The sequence below is a fragment of the Ursus maritimus genome, unplaced genomic scaffold (genome assembly GCF_017311325.1).
Source record: "Ursus maritimus isolate PB19 unplaced genomic scaffold, ASM1731132v1 scaffold_16, whole genome shotgun sequence".
NCBI lineage: Eukaryota > Metazoa > Chordata > Mammalia > Carnivora > Ursidae > Ursus > Ursus maritimus.
This window is the reverse complement of record NW_024424008.1, coordinates 6,650,923-6,672,483: the sequence shown is the minus strand read 5'-3', so window position 1 is coordinate 6,672,483 and position 21,561 is coordinate 6,650,923. Positions and strand designations below refer to the sequence as shown.

Here is a 21,561-nt window from a genome sequence, read left to right as displayed (position 1 = left end):
CTCTCGCTGGCTGTCTCTATCTCTGTCGAATAAATAAATAAAATATTTAAAAAAATGATTATGAACATTTTCTGTATTTGTAAATAGGATAACTTAAAAATATAAGAAACAAAAAAAATTTCTTAATTTGTAAAGACTTATACACTGAAAACTATAAAATATCGGTGGAAGAAATTAAAGCGGACACAAATAAATGGAAAGACCACCTGTGTTCATGAATGGGAAGAATTAATGTTAAAAAAAGTCCCTACCACCCAAAGAGATCTACAGATTCAGTGCAATCCCATTCAAAATCCAAAGCCATTTTTTAAAGATTTTATTCATTCATTCATTCCTTCATTCATTTATTTACAAAGTCATTTTTTTAAAAATAGGAACAGAGAAAACAGTACTAAAGTTCATATGGAACCCAAAAGACCCCAAATATCCGGAGCAATTTCGCAAGACCAAAGCTGGAGGTGTAACACTTCCCGACTTCAAGCTATACCACAAAGCTACAGGACGGTACTGGCTTGTCCTGTCAACTCTGCTTTGACAAGTAAGCCAAGAACACATCATCGAGAAAGGAGAGTCTCCCTTCAATAAATGCTGTTGGGAAAACTGGATATCAACATCCAAAGGAAGGCAACTGGGCCCTTAGCTTGAGTCCAACTTGACTTTAAAGAGGGCAACATGGACGGGACTGGAGGAGATTATACTAAGCGAAATAAGTCAAGCAGAGAAAGACAATTATCATATGGTTTCACTCATTTATGGAACATAGGAAGTAGGAAGATCAGTAGGAGAAGAAAGGGAAGAAGAAGGGGGGCGGTAAACAGAAGGGGGAAGGAACCATGACAGACTATGGACTCTGAGAAACAAACTGAGGGCCTCAGAGGGGAGGGGGTGGGGGATTGGGATAGGCTGGTGATGGGTATTAAGGAGGGCACGTATTGCATGGTGCACTGGGTGTTGTATGCAAATAATGAATCATGGAACACTACATCAAAAACTAGGGATGTACTGTACAGTAACTAACAAAACATAATAAAAAATTATTATAAAAAAAAGAGGGCAAACAATTGCACTGCAAAGTTTTCTAATTGAATTTAAATAAATAAAAAAAAAGAATCTTGGGGCACCTGGGTGGTTCAGCCAGTTAAGCAACTGACTCTTGGTTTCGGCTCAGGTCCTGATCTCAAGGTTGTGGGATGAGGCCCCACGTCGGGCTCTGTGCTCAGTGCAGAGTCTGCTTCAGATTCTCTCTCCCTCTCCCTCTCTCTCTCACACACACTCTATCAAATAAATAAAATCTTAAAAAAAAAGAATCTCAAAGAATTCACATGAATGAATGTAACTTAAAAATGTTCAGTTTGCTGATATTCTGAGGTACACTAGGTATAAATTGTTGCTTGGGTTTTTGAAGTAATTTGAATGAAATAAACTCATGTGTTCAGACCGAGAAATCTAAGTCTACTGATTTCAGATGAAAACGTGTCTGGAGAGTATGAACCTTCTCATAAAGGTAATTATAGAAAGACATAAGATGACTTTAGGGACAACAGATTTTTTTCCTAAGATAGACATAAAAAAGTGATAGAAATAAAAAGATATTCATAACATTAAAAATACTGAGTGTAAAGAAAAAACATTTTGATAAAAACTAAAATTAAGCACATTCAGTTAGCTAAAAATGAAAAGTCAGGGATGGTGCAGGAGTTGGTGGAGAACTTGTCACACCTACCCTGTAAGGGCTCCCCTACAAGCCCTGCGGACATCAGGAAGACCTACATAGGGACATGTTCCCACCTCCTCTAGCTCTTGGTGTCCCATTTGCCAACTGTCACAGAGCTGGCACACTTCAACAACACCTCCCTAAGGCTCAGAGATAAATGACAAGAAACATGGATAGGGTCATGGCAATAGAAATATTGACTTTTATTTCTTTTTATTTTTTATTTTTTTAAAGGTTTTATTTATCCATTTGAGAGAGAGAGAGAGAGAGAGAGAGGCAGAGGGAACACAAGGAGGGGAGTGGGAGAAGCGGGCTCCCTGCTGAGCTGGGAGTCCGATGTGGGGCTCGATCCCAGGACCTGGAGATCATGACCTGAGCTGAAGGCAGACGCTTAACCATCTGAGCCACCCAGGCGCCCCAGAAATATTAACTTTTAAAGTACAGTATCGTTTACTCTCTGAGGACAGGAAGTCCTGCCATGTCTAAGTGAGATCTGTCTCTGAGAGAATTCTGGGTAACATATTGCCCGTCTCCAAAGGAGAGTGGCATATTGGAAGCAAACACTTAATTACAAGAACTATTTCCTCATATATCCTATCACATTCATTGTCAATAGCTCAGAATTTCCTAAATGGTAAGAATAGCCTGGGACTTGGCTGGTGTTAGCACTGAAAGTCTGCATCCAGGAAACCGCTCAGCCCCGGGCAGACTGGGACAACCCGTCATGTAAGCCGTGCCGTAGAGCACACGAAAGCCCAGAGAAGGGGAAGTGACTGGATGAACTGAGGGAAAAAAAAGGTTCAGGCAATAACTGAGGTCTCCTGGCTCCAGGGGGATGGTGATTTCCACCAAGCTAAGCTGTGACACCATCAAAATCCAAGAAGGGTGGGAAGAGTCCGGCTAGGGGCAACCTGGCTTCAGGCAGCGGAAGCCTTAACTTCCTCATGCCCAACGAAGTGATTTTCTCAGGAAAGAGGTCATTCATCAGACAGGCCCGAGGGAGCGTAAAAAGGCTACTGTTACTTATTCCTCTAATCCAGGACTGTCTCCCAGTCAGGCCTGCACTTACTTCTGAGGCTAAAATTTGAACTATAGACTAGAACCCACCTGAGTGCCTCATGGATCTTCTTGGGGATAAGAGCATTTGAAGCTCAGGAAGCTGGGGAAGAGGCACAGAGGAAGAAATAATTCTGAATATTCACTGTAAGTTTAGAATTGTTCCCTGTACAAAATGACAGTGCTTACTTTATATGGAAGGTGACGCTCTGAAAATTTAATTTGGAAAAAAATGAGTGCATCGGTCCATCGGTTCATCCACTGGTTGTTCCACGAACTTTTCACATTGGGTCTCAAACAAGTAGAGGAATGTTTTTATTGCATGAAAATGTTGATTTTCTTGTACTTCTACTCACTGCAGTAATTGCAACTGGATACTCTGTGACATCTTAACATGAGAACTCTCCTTCAACTCTCTGGTTGTCCTTCAGTTTAGGAGGTCAAACAAATTACTGTCGAGTTAAACATTAGATTGTGCCTTTCAAAGTTTTCAAATAGCTCTTTCAGACTTCCAAAGGCAAAGATATAAATACCATTTATTCCTGTATATTCTCTGAAGGAGTAAAAAAGGCCACAAGAAAGCCTCATTTTCAAGTGGATGAAACTACAGCAATTTTCGTAGTCATCGTCTTTCTGAAACACCTTCATACTTATATCCAGGATATGGGAGACAATATATACATTCAGCCCATACATCTGAAAGTCAAGTTTATCAAGTAGGATTTTCTGTTCTCAGATTCTCTCAGCAGACAACCTAGGTTCCTCAGGTCCTCGTGTCCTCAGTCACCTGGGCTAACTGCAGAGATAGTGCCTGAAAGGGGTGATGGTACTCTGGACAGGGGACCATGGGGTCCTACCCTCTCTCCATCTGCCCTTCGCGGTAGGTCTCTTTGCCTTTGGTCAATGGCAAGGCCCTCAGGCCTTAGCCCTTGTCTTTAAAATACTTACAGAAGTACTTTTCCCTGCCTTCCTCAGAGAAGCCCAGGACTTCTAGATGGTGGGCATTCTTCCAAGGGCCAAAGAATTGGCAGGCAATGAGTTGAGTGGTGAAAAGCTGGGAGGTTTCAGGAAGCAGAGTCCTCTGCTGTAAACTGCTCAGCGGGAGCGGTACTGGCGGCTGCTCCAACCAGTCTTAATGGATCCGATGTGTGAGCCTTATAGGGGAATCTCCGTTCATCAAACCCATCCCGAAAGAACAAGCATCCCTCAGGCTGGGCCAGGATCTCTGGATTGAGGCCTGGGGGTCATGCGAGTCACGGGCAATCAAATCAGCGCACTATCTCAGCTGGTTCAGTTCTCTGAAGCTGCAGTAGGGAACGTGGTGGGACCCATCTGTCCTGGAAGTGCACGCCCTCCACCCAGATCAATGCCCACTTCCTGGTCCACACCCCGCAGCACCAGAACCCAGGACTGGCCTCTTGTCTCCTCATCAGGATCAAAAAAAGCAGATACTTTACTCAACTGTTCTCATTCTGTCATGATCTTGCTGTGTTTCCTACCAGAGACCAGAAGCTCGTGTTCTTTCTGTTTCTGGTGATGATATGCAGAAAAAGGTTTTATGAAGGTATGATGAGAATTTTTGCACCCCTAATGAGAGTCCCTGGCCTTCATGAGCTGGAACTCTGGAAAAATGGGACACTGGAGAAATGGATGTTAACCCAGTGACATGAAACTGCCTCACAGCTCTCCTTCCTGGGAGAAGCTCTCTTCTGTATCTACTTCAGTGAGTGTACCCGTCATGTGGACTAGGGTGCCACTAACTGTGCCACAGACAGTTAAATGTCCATAGAGAGCAGCCGCAGATACCTGTTTAATTCATCTCGGCCCATGAAATGACTTGACAATATCTCTAATAACACTTGTCTTTAATTCCACAAAATAATGCTAAAGTGATTAAATGCAATTGTTTTTTTTTTCTTAATGGTGATGCTGGAAGTTGAGAAAGTCCTGTCCTATACCTCTACCACATACTTGACCCTTGAGGTTTATTTTTGTAATGTATCCTCCGATGTCTGGTAAGAGATGGGTTCATTGAAAGGTGTTCCCGCACTTGTCCCGGTTGTAACGCCTCTCTCCAGTATGGACTGATGTTTGGTAAGATCTGAACTTTGAAGACTTTCCCACATCACTTACCCTCAAAGAGCTTTTCTCCATATGGAATCCCTGCTACACTTTAAGAATTGAGCTAACACGAAAGGATCCCCAGAATGGTCACCCATATCGGGTTTTGTTCCAGTGTGGATTTACTGATGTATAAGATTGAGCTTTTAGTGAAGGCGCTCCCACATTTTTATATTTATGGGTTTTCTGGTAATAAGCACTGGCTTCCACATGAAGACCTTCTCCCTACTTGATCCTGTCCAAAATGAATCTGCTTATGTTTAATGAGACTTGAGCTCCTACAGAAGGCTTCCCACACTAAGATATCCCCAAGGCTTCTCTGATGTCTGATAAGATCATTCCAGTACCTGAAGGCTTTCCCACATTCTTTACTTTCATGGGACTCTTCTTGAGGATGGCTTCTCTGTTGTGTAGTGTAATGGGACTTGGGTTTACACTGAAGGTTTTTCCAGGTTGAGGATGCACAGAGGGTTTCCTCGAGTTTGGAGATGCTGGTGTTTAGTCAGGACTGCTGGTATACCAGGGTTTGTCTTGCTGGGGAGAGACACTTTTGACCAGTGGCTTTCCCACTCTTTCACATTAAGCAGCTGCTTCTTATATTACAGTTGAAGTTGAAAATCGTGTGCAGGCTGAACAGAGGATTTCTCACTCCCAGAGCATTGACAGGGCTGAACTTCAGGGCAAATTCTCCCAGGTGTCTTAGGTCCCTTTATCAGCATGATGCTGTCCTTGGTTTGAGGTAATGTAAGCTGTGCTTCCTCAAAGGGGCTCCTCCTTCACTTGGCTAAATGATTCAGAAGCCCCTGGACTTATCCAGTGTGGAGACCCTCAGAAATGTTCCCATTCAGTCCTCTGGACATGGCCCCCTTGTGTTGGAATGCTGCAAAACTCTGCTTTGAAATGGACTCCTCGTTTAAGGCCAGGGGCAGACATCACTCTCTGGTTAGGATTCAGTTATGCTCGTTTGAGGTGGAATATGGTATCCCTTCAGTGCTGATCCCACAAGAGTGTTCTCCACCCCGAAGATCAGTCTGCAAGCCTCCATGCTTCTGAGTTGTAGCACGACATTCTCAGAAGTAGGCGTGAATTTAGAGCTTTAACCAGTGATCATTCTGATGGAGTCAGTTTTCACCCACCTCTCACTTCTTCAATATTCTAAGGTACCAAGTATCAATTAAAACATTAACTTTTAACATACCCTTCTTTTGGCAGTAACTTCTGATACCAAAAAAAAAAAATGTCTTTGCAATATCTTCACATAAATCTCTGATGACACTTTCCTTTGGCATGTATTTTCTGGTGTTTGGTAAGATTAGAGCTTTCCCACACCTGTGTGGTTTCTCTTCAGTCTGGATTCTCTGATGATGAAGAGGGGTTGAGATTTGGCTGAATGCTTTCCTGCATTCTCCACATTCAGAAGGCTTTTCTCCAGAGCGAATCCTCTGGTGATTCATAAGGGCTGAGTTCACCTAGAAAGCCTTCCCACACTCATTATACTCAGAGGTTTTTCACCAGAGTGGATTCTCTGATGTTTGATAAGGGCTGAGCTCACACCAAATGCTTTCCCACATTTGTTACACTTACAGGGTTTCTCTCCAGTGTGGATTCTCCCGTGTCCAACAAGACCTGAGCTCTGGGCAAACTTCCTTTCACATTCATTACATACATGCCATCTTTCTTCTCCTGTGGGTCTGCCCTCATGCCTTTCTACTTGGCTCATATACTGAGAGGATTTTTCATCCTCAGAAATTTGTACTATATCCTCATTATATGCTGGCAATCTGAGTCCATCCTTACAAATATCTTCCCTTCGGAACTGACATCTTATTCATACCTTTGGCCTCGATTCCTGAACATCCAGGGCCAGGAGGCCAGAGGCCGGGAGGGGCCGGGAGAGGTGGACTGTGGGGGAGGCTGGGCCCCTGCTTCTCTAGGGCCGCAGAGGCTTCCCTCTCAGTGGTTCCTGAGCTGCCACAACTCTCCGTGTGTCATTGATGTCTCAATGGCGTATTCCTGAGTAGGGGCCAGAGAGACAGTGATTCTCCCTTCGCTCCAGAGCTGGCATTTCTTGCTAGATGACTTTTTGACTGTGCGCAAGAGCTGGGACCTGGCCCTCCTAAGGCCCAAGGATCAGGAACTGGCCTCAGCCATTGTCCACTGAGCTTCTGGAGCGGCCTTAGTGGAGGAAGGTTTTCTGGTCACAAAAGTCCTGAAACCAGCAAGACCAGCTCCTCTAAATGCTGCCGTGCGGTATTCCAATTGGGGTCTGCGATTCGGTAAGATTCCTCTTGCGGGCCTCTCCTTCCGTTGCACTTCCTCAGGGGTTGGTCCTCATTGTTGTGACTCAGACTACTCTGGAGACCGTGGCAGAGACCAGGCCTACAACTCGGAGAGGGAACAGCCTGGAACCGTGAGGAAAAACCCTCCACTAGGCAGGACTTGGGCGGTCCCCCCCATCCACCTGGAGGGAACCTGGGGGGTGGCGCTCGCCACGACCACCCCGGAGAAATCCTTACAGGAGTTCATAAGGCGACACGTATGAGGATATGCGGCTCAGAATTTTTAGTGACATCTGGGAACTGGATGTGTCCAGCATGGGGACAATAAGTAATTACGGGAGTGCAGGCGGTAAAAACAATAAACTAGATCTGAGCGTTAGCAAGAGAGCAATCTTAAAATTGGCGGTGAGTGAAAACCAGTAAGAAAGAGAATGACATTTATGAAGCAACACATTTTATAGTTAAAACCATTCAAACCATTATCCATATTTTACAAGAGTAAAATACAAGCTTAAGTTAATTTAGTAAATACTTCAGAGTGAGCACCTGCGGGGGTGGGGGACGGGTACTGGGAGTAAAAATACAAATGAGCCTCATCACACCCATGATGTTTATGTGTCTAGTGAGGATCGTGACGAACCCAGGTCACAGTACACTAGGTAGAATAGAAGAAAAAAGCAAATAAAATTGTTTTTTAAAAAATATTTATTTATGGTGCACCTGGGTGGCACAGCAGTTAAGCGTCTGCCTTCGGCTCAGGGCATGATCCCGGCGTTATGGGATCGAGCCCCACGTCAGGCTCCTCCGCTATGAGCCTGCTTCTTCCTCTCCCACTCCCCCTGCTTGTGTTCCCTCTCTCGCTGGCTGTCTCTCTCTCTGTCGAATAAATAAATAAAATCTTTAAAAAAATATTTATTTATTAGAGAGGGAGTGAGAGAGAGAGAGGGAGAGAGCAAGCATGAGTAGGGGGAGGGGCAGAGAGAGAGGGAGAAACAGACTCCCGCTGAGTGGCACCCCCCCCCAGCTTGGGGCTCGAACCCAGGACCCGGAATCATGACCTGCACAGAAGGCAGATGCTTAACTGACTGAGCCACCCAGGTGCCCCGGCAAATAAAAGTTTTTAGTAATTGATACAGATGTTTTTGAGGTGAGAGGATAGAAGAAAAATTCTGAGTTAAATGAAAGCATAGTGGCTTCCCATAAAAATATTATTGCTGTGAAGTACAAAGGGCTAGAATAACTTCACAAAATTCAAACTTTATGTAGTATTCAGTTTAATGCCCAGTGTTTACAGATGGCCTCCCCTTATTGCTTCTAATTACCTTTCTCCTCCCTGCACCACTGTTGGCCCTTCTATTGGGACCCGGTTCTTCTCTTTCCGGTGTATCAAAAATACAGGCGTTGAGGTTTCATGTTGGAGACTGGGAGAATAGATAAAGATTTGTGGTAGTACGGAACGCCGAAAATCTGGAAGAGTTAGGAATATACAGAAAAATATGATTGAATAGGTGGACTTGGCCAGTAAAAGATGTCAAGAGAAATGGGGGCCTCAGAGGAGCAGACGTCAGACCCCCCACCCCACTGCCCTTGTGTTCTGATGGGGTGTTCAGTTTAGGGTGCTAGGCAGTGCGAAGGAGAATTCAGGTCCTTGCGGGAGGTATGGAGGCTGAGAAAGAGTGCGAGGGGCTCACAGAATGATGGCAATGATGGATGCAGGCTCCTAGGGACAAAAATCCCTTCCCTTTCTACCCCTACCCCACCCGGTGCTCCTGAGTCCTTCTTCAAGTAGGAAAGGAATTCCTGACTGGACAGAGTGCACACGACTCCTCTCACCCCACCTCGTGCTCTCTTTACTTTTTCTCCTGGACTCCATCTTCCCTGGTTCAAAACGGGGCTTTGTAGCATCTGGAACCTGAGGAAGTAGGGTTGGTTCCACCAGGAGCCTAGGACTCTCCTGAAAAGCATTGAAGAATCTTGGAATGACCAGAGGAATCATCCCAGCACGAAAGCTTCCAAAATGAACAGGTTCTCAAATTTGCTCAAAAGACAACACATCTCCCCTTGGGATCAACACAGGGGAGATGGCAGTAGGGACACATTAGGGATTGCTAGGTTTTGTGGTCTGACCTAGAAAAAAGCCTATCAACTTGCTTTTAGGATCTTGGGAAAGGCATCTGCCTCATGTTGCAGAGGGGACGGCTCTCTGTGTCTCCTAACACTCTAGATTGCTCGGAGTGGTGTCATGGGACGCCTCCGTCCTGTCCTGCCTCTTCCCCACCTTATTATGGGGCTCCCATAGTCAGTGGTGGTAAAGAAAGTCACTTCAGTTCCATCTGGATTCATATCACCTGGGGCAGGGTGGGCCTTTTTCCCCCTTATTAAATAAGCTGCACAACAAACTAAAACCCAATCCAGAAAACAGTGGGCAGGAAGACTGAGCCGGGTGCGAAACGTGCCATTCACTCCTCAGGAAAGCAGCGCTAGAGACCTTTACCTCAGAGTTCCGTCGTGTGCATGGCCTCCGGCTGGGGAGGGCGAAGTTGTTCATGGCCCTCCTAAAACTCCACCACAGGGTCTCTAAAATAGCATGCACATCTCGGTCCTTCTAGCTTCACTCTGGTGATAACAGTGGGTCACTGACCCAGAACATGGCCCCAGAACTTTGGTCTTGGGGTAGTGGGACGTTTAGGGTTCACTGACTTTTACTTCCTTCCCAGGTAAGGTCACTGAAGATGTGAAAATATGTCAGATTTCTGTCCAGTCAGGACCCACATTATCTCCCAGAGGAGGTAGGGCAGTCTACTTGTCAGATAAGGAAATGGAAGGGATAGGGTCGGGGTCATGGAGGAGACCCACGCTGATGGGAAACCAGAGGGGCAGTGATGGTGGGCAAACCGTGGAGGGGCAGCACAGGTGTGGGTGGTGAGGACAGAAGGAAAGAAAGGGTGAAGGGTGCGAACAGTATTAAAAGAAGGCAGGAAGAAAAGGAGGGATGGAAGAGGGAGGTTTTCTTATCCTCAAATAACTTCGCACAATAACCAAGCCCTGTACTCAAACCTTAGTCAACATTGGATCTTTATTGTATCATCAAAATAGGAAGGTATCAGGGTGTGCTCTCCCTGACCTCCAGCCACCCCACTTTCCGACTTAGAGTCATCAACACCTGTAATCTCCAGGGGGGCAGTGGGACCTACTGGCGAAAGGCTCCTGGTGTTTTAATCAGATAGAGAGGGTCCAGGTGGTAATGAATTTAGGAAATGTCTTTATTTCTCAGTCTCTCAGTGGATAATTCTATGCCCTCAGGGTTTTTTTTTGTTTATGTGTTTTCATTTTTTTCAAGTTTCAAAAAGGCTTTATTACATACAGAGGGGAGGGGTTCAGTCCTTCTTGGCCTCCAGGACGTTGCTCAGCTCCTCTCTCTTCCTCTTGGCACGGATGTGTGTCCCCACAATTTTCTTGATGACCTTGAGGGCGCACTTGTCCTTGGAGACCTTGGGCAGCTCCATGGCTGGCCGCTTGTCGGGGGCGAAGCCGTGCACCTCGCGATCACGTCCCGCACGGACTTGGTGTGTCGGGGAGGTGTCCGCGGGGGCTGTACCCGGCCTGCTCACGTTCTCCGTCTCCGCGTGGCCCTTGTTGAGGCCCAGGGCCCTGGGGTAGCGCAGAGCCGTGGCTGCGGCTCGTCAGTGGCTCCCGCTCTGCCCTCAGGGTTAGAGGGGAGAAAATCGCTCAGGCCTTATTATGCTTGCCAGCTAAGAGTGCGACAGAGGAACCGAAGTAAGTGCTATTTCTTTCCTCTTGGCTCAGGGACAGTGTCCCTACTATTCAAGATTATTGCGTCCCACACTGCCCTTCAGATAACTTCCTTTCATCATGTCTCGGGCCTCATTATGTCAAGTATCTTTGATCTTGTACCATTTTCTAATCTCAGGATGATACAATTTAATATCTCCTCTTTTCTTTCTTTATTCCTTCCTTCCTTCCTCCCTCCCTTTTTCTTTCTTTCTTTCTTTCTTTCTTTCTTTCTTTCTTTCTTTCTTTCTTTCTTTTCTTTCTTTCTTTCCTTCTTTCCTTCTTTCTTTCATTCATTCATTTCTTTTCTTCTTTCCATGCCCAGCATCCCAGCATGGAGCCCCATGTGGGGCTTGAATCCACAATCCTGAGATCAAAGCCTGAGCTGAGGTCAAGAGTCAGATGCTCAACTGACTTGAGCCACCCAGGTGCCCTAATACCTCCTATTTTCAAAAGAAACACCATAACCTTCCACTCATGGGTTGGGCCCTCTTCAAGGCCAAATCTCATCTGACCCCCTTCACAAGCCAGCTCTCTGAAGGTATGTTGTCCCCATTTCCTCCATAGTCCACCCCCATCTGTCTTACACCTTAGCACTCTTGCAGAGTTCCCCTGAGGGCTTTCACTGACAAATTAAAGCCTAACTCCTCTTGTGCTGGAACTTTCCACTGAAGTCAACATTTTTCTCAGTCTCAACTTCTTGAGACTTTCTGTATCCTTACTTTAGTGAAACAAAATCTGAATTCCTCTATTGTCTGAGAGAGTTCCTCTTTCACCCTAAATTTAAAGTCCATTAGGCAACTCTCCTCAGATGGTTTGGTTTTTATTCTTGTGCCACATGCTCTCCTGCTGACTCAATTTTGTGTTTTTTGTTTTTTTAAAGATTTTATTTATTTATTTGAGAGAGAGTGAGAGAGCACAAGTGGGGTGCGGGACGGGCAGAGGGGGAAGCAGACTCCCTGCTGTGCAGGGAGCCTGACTCAGGACTTGATCCCCAAGATGCTGGGATCATGACCTGAGCTGAAGGCAGACACTTAACTGACTGAGCCACTCAGGTCCCCTGGTTTTTTATTTTTATTTTTATTATTTTTATTTTTTATTTATTTATTTTTTTAAGGTTTTATTTATTTATTTGACAGAGAGAGACAGCCAGCGAGAGAGGGAACACAAGCAGGGGGAGTGGGAGAGGAAGAAGCAGGCTCATAGCAGAGGAGCCTGATGTGGGGCTCGATCGCATAACGCCGGGATCACGCCCTGAGCCAAAGGCAGACGCTTAACGACTGTGCCCCCCCAGGCGCCCCCCCTGTTTTTTTTTTAAATTAAATATTTATTTATTTATTTTAGAATGAGAGAGAAAGAGGGGGTGGTGTGGCAGGAGGGGCGGAGGGAGAGGGATAGAGAATCCCAAGCAGACTCTGCACTCAGCACAGACCCCTGACCCTGAGACCAGGGACTGAGCCAAAACCCAGCTTAACTGCCTATGCCACCCAGATGCCCCTCAAATCTGTTTCTGAAATGAGATGAGATATAAACAAATATTAGTAGATACAGCATTTTATTTTATTTTATTATTTTATTTTATATATTTTCCCTCTTGGCTCATCTGCTCTCATGGTTTCGGCTTGCACCTGCATACGCTGATGCCACTGAAATGTAGAGTTCCGTCTAAGGCTTCTTCTGTAGTTTTCCGAGTTCAGTATCTAAACGGCACCAGCCTGCCTTTGCCTGTTAATGCCTTAAGTAGAACGTGGCAAAAGTAACACTTCCTGCTTCTCCTTAATTATCCATGTTAGTTAGTTGTGGACTTCACCTGCAGTCACTCTGTTTAGAAACCTGAGAGTCACCCTGGACCTTCCCAGATGCAATCAGTTGAGAAGTCTTATCAGGATTACTTCTAAATGTTTCTGAAACCTGTTTTCTCCTCTCGATCACTAATATGTGAGGCACTCTAACCTCTAATTCAATTCAAAGATCCTTCCCCGCTCCATCACTGCATTTGCAGGGAAGAAATTCAAATGTGGGCTGCCCAAGGGTGCTGCGCAATTGGCTTCTAGTTCTAGGGGTAGGTTTTTGTTTTGAAGGAGGCTAAGCAAATATATACTGAGAATAAATGTTTTTTTCCTCCCCTTAGTCCACTTTTCTGTGGGGTAATTCTTTCTTTTCTCTTTAGAATGGTAAGATCTAGAGGACAAATATTTGGTTTTTTAAAAATTTTTATTTAAATTCACTTTATTTTTATTTTTAAAGAAGATCTTATTTATTTGACAGAAAGCTAGAGAGAACCAGAGGGCACAACACGGGGGGAGGGGGGAGATGGCAGAGGCAGAGGCAGAAGCAGGCTCCCCGCTGAGCAGGAAGCCCCATGTGGAGCTCAATCCCAGACCCCTGGGATCCTGACCTGAGCTGAAGGCAGCCACTTAACCGACTGAGACACCCAGGCGCCTCTAAATTCAATTTAGTTAACATACAGTGTTAGTTTCAGGGGTAGAATTTATTGATTCATCAGTTGCATGTAACGCCCAGTGCTCATCACAAGTGCCCTCCTTAATGCCCATCACCCATTTACCCCATCCCCCCCACTCCCCTCCCCTCCAGCAACCCTCAGTTTGTTTCCTAGAGTTAAGAGTCTCTTACGGTTTGTCTCCCTCTCGTTTTCGTCTTATTTGAGTTTTCCTTCCCATCCCCTATGTTCATGGTTTTGTTTCTTAAATTCCACATATGAGTGAAATCATATGGTATTCGTCTTTCTCTGACTTATTTCGCTGAGCATAATACCTAGAAGACAAATATTTAAATGAAGGCTTTAGTGAACGCGGTCACGGAGGTCTGTTTAACGCAGGCATCAGGTCTGAGACAGGAAGGCTCACATTTGGTAGGTCAGTTCACAGCATTAAGGTTTAGACCAACACTCAGTGGGAATGTTTCTTTGTATCTTCTTGTCGTGGTAACCAATGGATACGTGAGGTTCTGGAGATCCTGGGTGTGGGTTCTCTTTTCATGTTTTTTTCACCTTCAAGACCCAACCAATATTTTTTAACAGGACCTGGATAAGCATTTCATTTGAAAATTCCATCTGTTCAATCCAATACTTAGATCTTCCGTGGTTCCGTTTCTGTCATTTTATGCCGCTCATAAGCTTTGGTTATTTGGTACTATTTCTCGGCATGCTTGGTAATATTTGATTGGGTTTGCCTGGATAATAGACATTGTATATGAAAAATTGTAGAAACTCTGGCTAATGTTCTCTTTCTCCGAAAAGACAGAGTTGTGGCGGATTTTGCTCCGCTCGGTTAGTGCTGGTCTTTTGCTCGTTGCCCTTTCCTAGAGCACAGCCCTTCTGCTGTCTCCAGGGTAAGTCTGGAGTGTTTACGAGTGCCACCCCACCTGACCTCTAACCTTTGACTCCCCAGCAACATAGAGCTGCTACAATTTTTACATCGCTGCTTAGCCTCAGAGCTGTGGCTTTCAACTTAGGTGCTGGGAGCCTCGCTGTGGAGCTGCCCAGCTTAGCAACTGACAAATAACGGGAAACTGCGCGCTCAATTTTGGGCTCATTTCTCTAAGGTTCTGTCTTCCATCTCAAATCTCAGACTCTATGGCCTCTCTGAACTCCAACTTCCTTCTTTCCAGCCCCTGGAAATGCCATAAGCCCAGCCCCCTCTTTCTTTTTTTTCTTAAGGTTTTATTTATTGATTTGTTAGAGAGAGAGAGCGAGCACAAGCAGGCAGACGGAGAAGCAGGCTGCCCTCTGAGCAGGGAGCCCAGTGTGGGACTCGATCTCAGGACTCTGGGATCATGACCTGAGTGGAAGGCAGACTTTTAACTGATTGAGCCGCCCAGACATCCCAGCCCACCCCCTCTTTCAGCCTGGTCTGTTCCCCACTCCAGGACTTAGCAATTGCCCTGGGGGAAGAAGCAACCGGCAAATGGGATTGTCTGGCTGCACCTACATTGTCTCCAGCGATTGCTTCTCCTTCAAGTCCTGCCTGACTCGGTTTCTCTCTACTACTTTCAGTTGCTTCATGTATTTTATCCAGTGTCTGCATTTACCGTTGATAGGAGGGTTAGTGTGGCATAAGCTACTCCGTTGTGCTCAGATGTGGAGGCCGGAAATACTGCTCACCCACAAATGTCCTGAAGCTCCGAGGTACTGACTGACTTAGGTTTCATCCTCCGTCACCTGACTTGTAAGTGGTCTCTGCCTCCAGGCTCACTCCTTCCCACCCATGTCAGCACGGAGGCAGAGACCTCAGGATGGGACAATGTGAACATCCAAAAGCATAATATCTGCCATGGATTGAAGCCCATCTAATACGGGTTTTATAAGGCAAGAGTTTATTCTGGGTCTGAAAAAAAATGATTTCCCTTTGGAAGTTCTAGGAGACTAAGTCATTATTCTGAAAGCAGGTAAGGGGAGAACTTTAAACATCCTCTCTTCTATAAACTCTATGTCCAGTGCCACATCTTGAGCTTTCTAGACTTCAGTCTAAGTGGGATGCTGTGTTCCTATCAACTGCTCTTAGCCAAACGCCACACCCTGTCTGGGGTCTCACTACTCCACAGGGCACCTCGGTGGCAGCTCACCTGGTGAGCACTTGGCTCTCCCAGACACTCTCTCCCTTGGTCTTGAGAATGCTCATTCTCTGGTTCTCTGCTTGACCATCTGTTCCTCCTCCCCCTTGCCCCTCAGGCCCCAGTGCCCTTCTGGAGTGCTGCCTCTCTCGCCCACCAGCCTCACGTGCCACACGTTCAACTTTCCCTTTCCCTCAGGTCAGCAGCAGAGGAGAGGCAGTGGGCCGGCCAGGGTGGGACCTCCAGTGGCCCAAGTCCTTTCTCAGGCTCTCCCGGGACCGGGCTCCAAAAGCGATGTTCAGCAGCGTCTGTGGCCACCTTGGGGGGCAGAATGAGAGGTGGTTGTGGGCCTCAGGCCTCAGGTGAGAACTGGAAGTCCATCCTGGGGACCTCATCCTCGTGGACACTCTGTCTGGTCAAAGGCAAAGCACCCACTGGAGTCTACTCAGCCGATTGAGGGCTCCCTGGGGTGCTGTCACTGCATCTAGAGGCTCCACTCCTGCCCCAGGGTTCCTCAGCCTGGGTCCCCCTCCCCTCACCCAGCTGGGTCCCCGTCAGCGAGAGCACAGTAAGAAGGACATACACCTCAGCTCTCCACCACCCTTTAATGAAACAGATAGTATCGGTGTCTTAGAGATGGACTGACTTAGGGTTGGGGTGAGTAGATCGTTGTATCCATCCCATGCTCTGTAAGGGAGTTGTAAAACGATAGCCAGGAGGAGATGGTGGTTGCTTGAAGGCCTGATGGCAGAACTAGGGAGTATGGGAGCGCTTTCTGAATGCTATTTAGTGCCTAGGCTTAAGCTCTAGGGAGGGAGGATAGGGAGGTTGATTTTGGTGTTCCGAGACAGGACCCAAAAGGCCAAGGTGAAATCACGAGTGGAACGTAGGAGGCGAGGGGACGGGAAGGCTTTCTCAGGTGCATCAGAGGAGAGCTGCCACTTCCTTGGTCTTCACCACCACCTGTGGGGAATAGAGACCACTTTGCCTTCCACCATCGCTGGGTCTGCTCCCATTTGGGGTCTGGGAACAACCAGACCTGAGCCTCAGTGAGCTGGGTGCACAAGCCTTTGTCCGGTTAGTCAGAACAAACTGCACGTGCCCGCAGTGACGTGTAGATACTAGGGGAGAACGAAGACAACTCAGACGAAGGGTAAATTCCGTTAAAGAAATTGACGGGTGGATGGCAGAAAACGTTTTTTAAACCCCTACTGTTATTTCTCACACAAATAATTTAGTGAGTGCATTGAAGGAAAAGGTGCTCTTTCTTGAGATACAAGGTAGATTTGAGAATTATCTCAAAACAAGCAGCAAAACTGTAAAGACAAATCTAGAATAAAGCATGTACATTACTTGAGTTTCAGAAGGACTACGTTGCATTAACGGTTGGGAGACAATAATTATAGACAATAATAGACTAGTAGACTATTTCCTTTCTTTTTTTTTTAAGATTTTATTTATTTATTTGACAGAGATAGAGACAGCCAGCGAGAGAGGGAACACAGCAAGGGGAGTGGGAGAGGAAGAAGCAGGCTCCCAGCGGAGGAGCCTGATGTGGGGCTCGATCCCAGAACGCCGGGATCACGCCCTGAGCCGAAGGCAGACGCTTAACCACTGTGCCACCCAGGCGCCCCTAGTAGACTATTTCTTGAGCTCTTATAAAAGGCTCACTGTGTTTCAGGCTTCCTCATACTTCCTCAACAGGGGGGATATTACTCCTAAGGAGGCAAAAATGATTTCAGGGGCTGGTGGTGGCAGTGGTGGTGGGAAAAAATCTTACTCTTTTTATGTATAAAGCACAGATACGGTGCAGAAGCAGATTTATCTGTGATTTATCTGTGCTATCGAAATTTCATAGGGGGAATTAGGAAAAAAATGTCTAAAAGGCTCCTTAGGTGGGTGATAATGAATAAACGACTGACAACCACTGAACTAGACTGGTGAGAAAGGCATAGGCTGGTAGAGATTTTTAGCTGTAAGGAGAAAGAGAAAAATCTTACAGACATTAAGCTGAAAAGAACATCTTATGTATAAAAGGAAAATCATGCTGGAATTAGATTTTTTATCTCTAATGCTGGAACAAAGACAGTGAAATGACAGTTAAGGACTATACCCAACCTCTACCCAGCCACAAGATGGCTCATCTGTCAGGGTGAAAGGAAAATACGCAGCAGCTCAAAAATACTTGAGAGAAGACTTTTCAAACATTATCAGTCCTGTGAGCCAGAATGAAACGAGGGCAGAGGAATGTAAAGAAAAATAAAGAAAACAGAGGCAAGCATTGAAAGTTGGATTAAATATTTAAATAATTTATTATGAAGTCTAATGGAAAAAGAAGTTGGGGCTTCAGGCAAAAGTCCATTCTAAGTTATAGGGACTCAGAAATCAAAGGGGGCTATCTCCAAGATAAATTAGGTTAGGACCACTGAATTAGAATTAACAACATGTCTCAGCAAAACCTCGGAGTTAGGAATACAGTCCGTGAAAAGGAATGAAGAGGTTTATAAAACTTTTGTCTTCAAATAATAGCAGGGAAATGCGATGTGATTAGGAAGGGCAAAGAAAGCGTAAGTAACCATTTAATGAAATGGAAGGTCAAAGTAGAACTTCAAAATTAACAAGGACAGAATGGAGTTATAACAACTTGATAAATATCTCAAAAATAAAGAAAATCAAGGGCAGAAACAAAAATGTAAAGAAGATAAAACACAAGGGATGAAGTACAACAGTCTTTACAGCAACAGTCTTTACAGCAAATGTGTATGGACTAAATTCTGGCATTAAATACGTTTTGAAATGTAAAGGGTGGGTGGACAAAGGGATGACAGGAATTAGCAAGTAAAATCAGGATGACAGAACATTCCATACCTAGAGATTCTGATTCAGTTTGTCTGGGATGGGCCCCAGGTGTTGACATCTTTTTAAAAAAATGTTAATTAATTAATTAATTAATTAATTATGTTTTTTACCCTCTTAACAGTTTTATGTGTGCAACACAGTATTGTTAATTATGGGCACTATGCAGAGAATATCTTTAGAACTCAATCATCTTGCATAACTGAAACTTTATATCCATTCTACGGCATCTGTGGCCACCTCAGGGGCAGAATGAGAGGTGGCTCCCCATTTCTCCCAGCCCCTGGCAACTACCATTCTACTCTCTGCCCTGTGTGTTCTCTTTTTATATGACTTACAAGATTTAAGCAATAAAATGGTTTGATAAAATTGGCCTTTTTGATGATTTTGAAAAATGGGATCTATATTGGTAAGTTCTTTGAGATGTCTTTAATTGACTAGCCAGATTGCACTGATTCAAAAAGCCACACAGTACTCTTCTTTTTTTTTTTTTTTTTAAGATTTTATTTATTTATTTGACAAAGATAGAGACAGCCAGCGAGAGAGGGAACACAAGCAGGGGGAGTGGGAGAGGAAGAAGCAGGCTTATAGCGGAGGAGCCTGATGTGGGGCTCGATCCCATCATGCCGGGATCACGCCCTGAGCCGAAGGCAGATGCCCAACCGCTGTGCCACCCAGGCGCCCCTACACAGTACTCTTCTTAAAATTTTTTAGAAAAGATTTATTTATTTGAGAGGGAGAGCATGCACGTGCAAGAGAACATGAACAGAAGGAAGGGAGGGGCAGAGGGAGAGGGAGAAGCACCCTCCTCACTGAGCAGGGAGCCCGATGCAGGGCTCCATCCCAGGACCCTGGGATCATGACCTGAGCTGAAGGCAGACGCTTCACTGACTGAGCCACCCAGGCGCCCCACCAAACAGTGCTCCTTGTTGACATTTACGTAGCTATAATAAGATTTCCTTAAAAAACACTTTATTGAGGTATGATTGACATACAAAATCTGTACAAATTTAATGTATACAACTTGATGAGTTTGAAGATTAATATACACCTGAGAAACCATCTCCCCAATCTGTGCCATGAACATATCCATTTCCTCCAGAAGTTTCCTTCCTTTCTTCCTTTTTCCTATCCCTCCTCTCTAGCCAAATACAAAAGCGAACCCACAGGGATAACTCCAGATTTAAAAATGCTCCCTCCAGGCAGCAGCACCCTTGTCAAGGGAATCAGAGGTACAGGTGATTCAATCATCTGATTGTTCTATGATTCGATTACGGTTAGCATGATTAGATTGCACTACACTTGATCAAACTGAATCAGTCAAGAAGTCCTTGAAGTCTCCACCCACTCCTTGAAGGAGACTGAGCATAAATAAATATAAATATACCTGAGGATAAATAAACCTGGTTCCTGTTCTGGGACACTTTGCTAGTTGGAAGATCAATGCCTGATTTTGCTTGAGAATTGTGATTTTAAGAGTATTAAATACAGAAAACACCGTGTTGTAACTTCTAATACACTATCAGTAGGGATGTTGCCCAGCATGTGATTTGTTTCCATTGGTGAACGATTGTATGAATTTTTGGGCAAAACAATGTACAATGCTAAGGTTTACACAATTGTATTTCTAGAAAATCCAAATGTGTATGAATGTGCAAGGATACTTATATGTCATTGTGTGTAGAATTGAATTGGATGTAAGTTCAAAACAGATTTTCCACCCATATTCCTGACCAGGTTACTGCAGAGCAGTGACATGCTTACAATTAGCCCAGTTGACCTGGGCACTGTCAACCTCAGTCCTCATTCTCCATGTAGACCAACCGGCCAACTGCAGGTTTCACATCCCTGCGCTGGGTGGCCACACCCTGATCGAGAGTTAGTGGTTTAGTTGGGATTCGATGGTGTAGTGGACGTAACCACCTCACAGTTGTTGTGATTAGGTTATGGGTCTCAGGATCAGATGACACTCCACCCGCTGAAACGGAGTCCATTGGATGTCCTGGAAGTCTCCGCCCACTCCGTGGAGGTGACCGACTCTAATAAGCCCGCTGCCCGTCCTCAGACACTCTGCTGGTGGGAAGAGCCGAGCCAGGTGGTCAGCGCCCTGGTCGCAGCGCCCCCGCAGCCCCCGCAGCGCCCAGCGGCCGCCACCATGCCCTCGTCCCCGCTCAGGGTGGCTGTGGTGTGCAGGAGCAACGTGAACAGGAGCATGGAAGCGCACAGCATCCTCCGCAAGAGAGGGTTCCGCGTTCAGTCTTTCGGAGTCGGATCTCGGGTGAAACTCCCAGGACGCTCACGCAATCGCCCGGTGATCTACGATTTCTCCACGACCTATAAGCAGATGTACGAGGACCTTTGCAGGAAAGACCGGGAATGCTACAGCAGGAACGGAATCCTGTACCTCTTGGGGAGAAACGACAAGATCAAGCCGCGCCCTGAAAGGTTTCAGGAGTGCAGCGACCTCTTCGACGTCATCTTCACCTGCGAGGAGGGTGTCTATGACCGAGTGGTGCAAGAGCTGTGCGCCAGGGAGCAGGTGACCTTCCAGCCGGTGCACGTGGTCAACGTGGACATTGCAGACACCTTGGAGGACGCCACCGTCGGGGCTTTCGTCATCTGCGAGCTGTGCCAGAGCCTGCAGCAGGCGGACAACGTGGACAGTCTGGATCAGCTGCTGCTGGTGGCGGAGGAGAAAACAGGAAAGAGCTTTCTTCACACGGTCTGCTTCTACTGAAGGGCTTGGCTGGAGTCGGCGCCTTCGTTCGGGAACAACTTTCGTGTGGAGTTTGGACTAGTCCGTATTTTCTGTGAGAAGGGGTTTTAACGTCCTTCCCACTAACTTCTGTCGTTATGATCATTAGGTATATGCCACCGGGGCAGAGTTGAGCAAGAAAAAGCGTTCCTCGGGAAAGGAGGACAAGGGCCAGGAGTCATGGGGATGGTCCAAACCTGGGCGCATTGTTCTGGGTACTTTCGACCGAAGAAGCAATTCGGCGCTCGCGTGGGTCTGCCAGGAAGTCACCGCCACCGCCTGCGTTTTGCAGATGAGCGAAGGGAAGTTCATCATGGAGCGCAGGACAAGTGATTCGTGGAAGGATATTCAGCGAAGAAACAGTGAAGGCACCTGCTGCCCAAGGCTCTGGCCGACCGATCTCGGAACATAACAGA

The 21,561-nt window shown here is 46.0% G+C and overlaps 1 protein-coding gene across 1 annotated transcript; it reads left to right on the top strand.

The window, feature by feature from the left end:
- The first annotated feature begins 20,545 nt into the window (after nt 1-20,545).
- LOC103678002 (RNA polymerase II subunit A C-terminal domain phosphatase SSU72-like) lies at nt 20,546-21,212 on the top strand. The gene has a single exon (XM_008707264.1). It carries the CDS (start codon nt 20,546-20,548, stop codon nt 21,125-21,127), a length of 582 nt encoding a protein of 193 aa, XP_008705486.1. The 3' UTR covers nt 21,128-21,212.
- Nucleotides 21,213-21,561: the final 349 nt, after the last annotated feature.

Coding starts and splice junctions, on each gene's coding strand:
- LOC103678002 (XM_008707264.1), top strand. CDS start 20,546: ATGCCCTCGTCCCCGCTCAGGGTGGCTGTGGTGTGCAGGAGCAACGTG.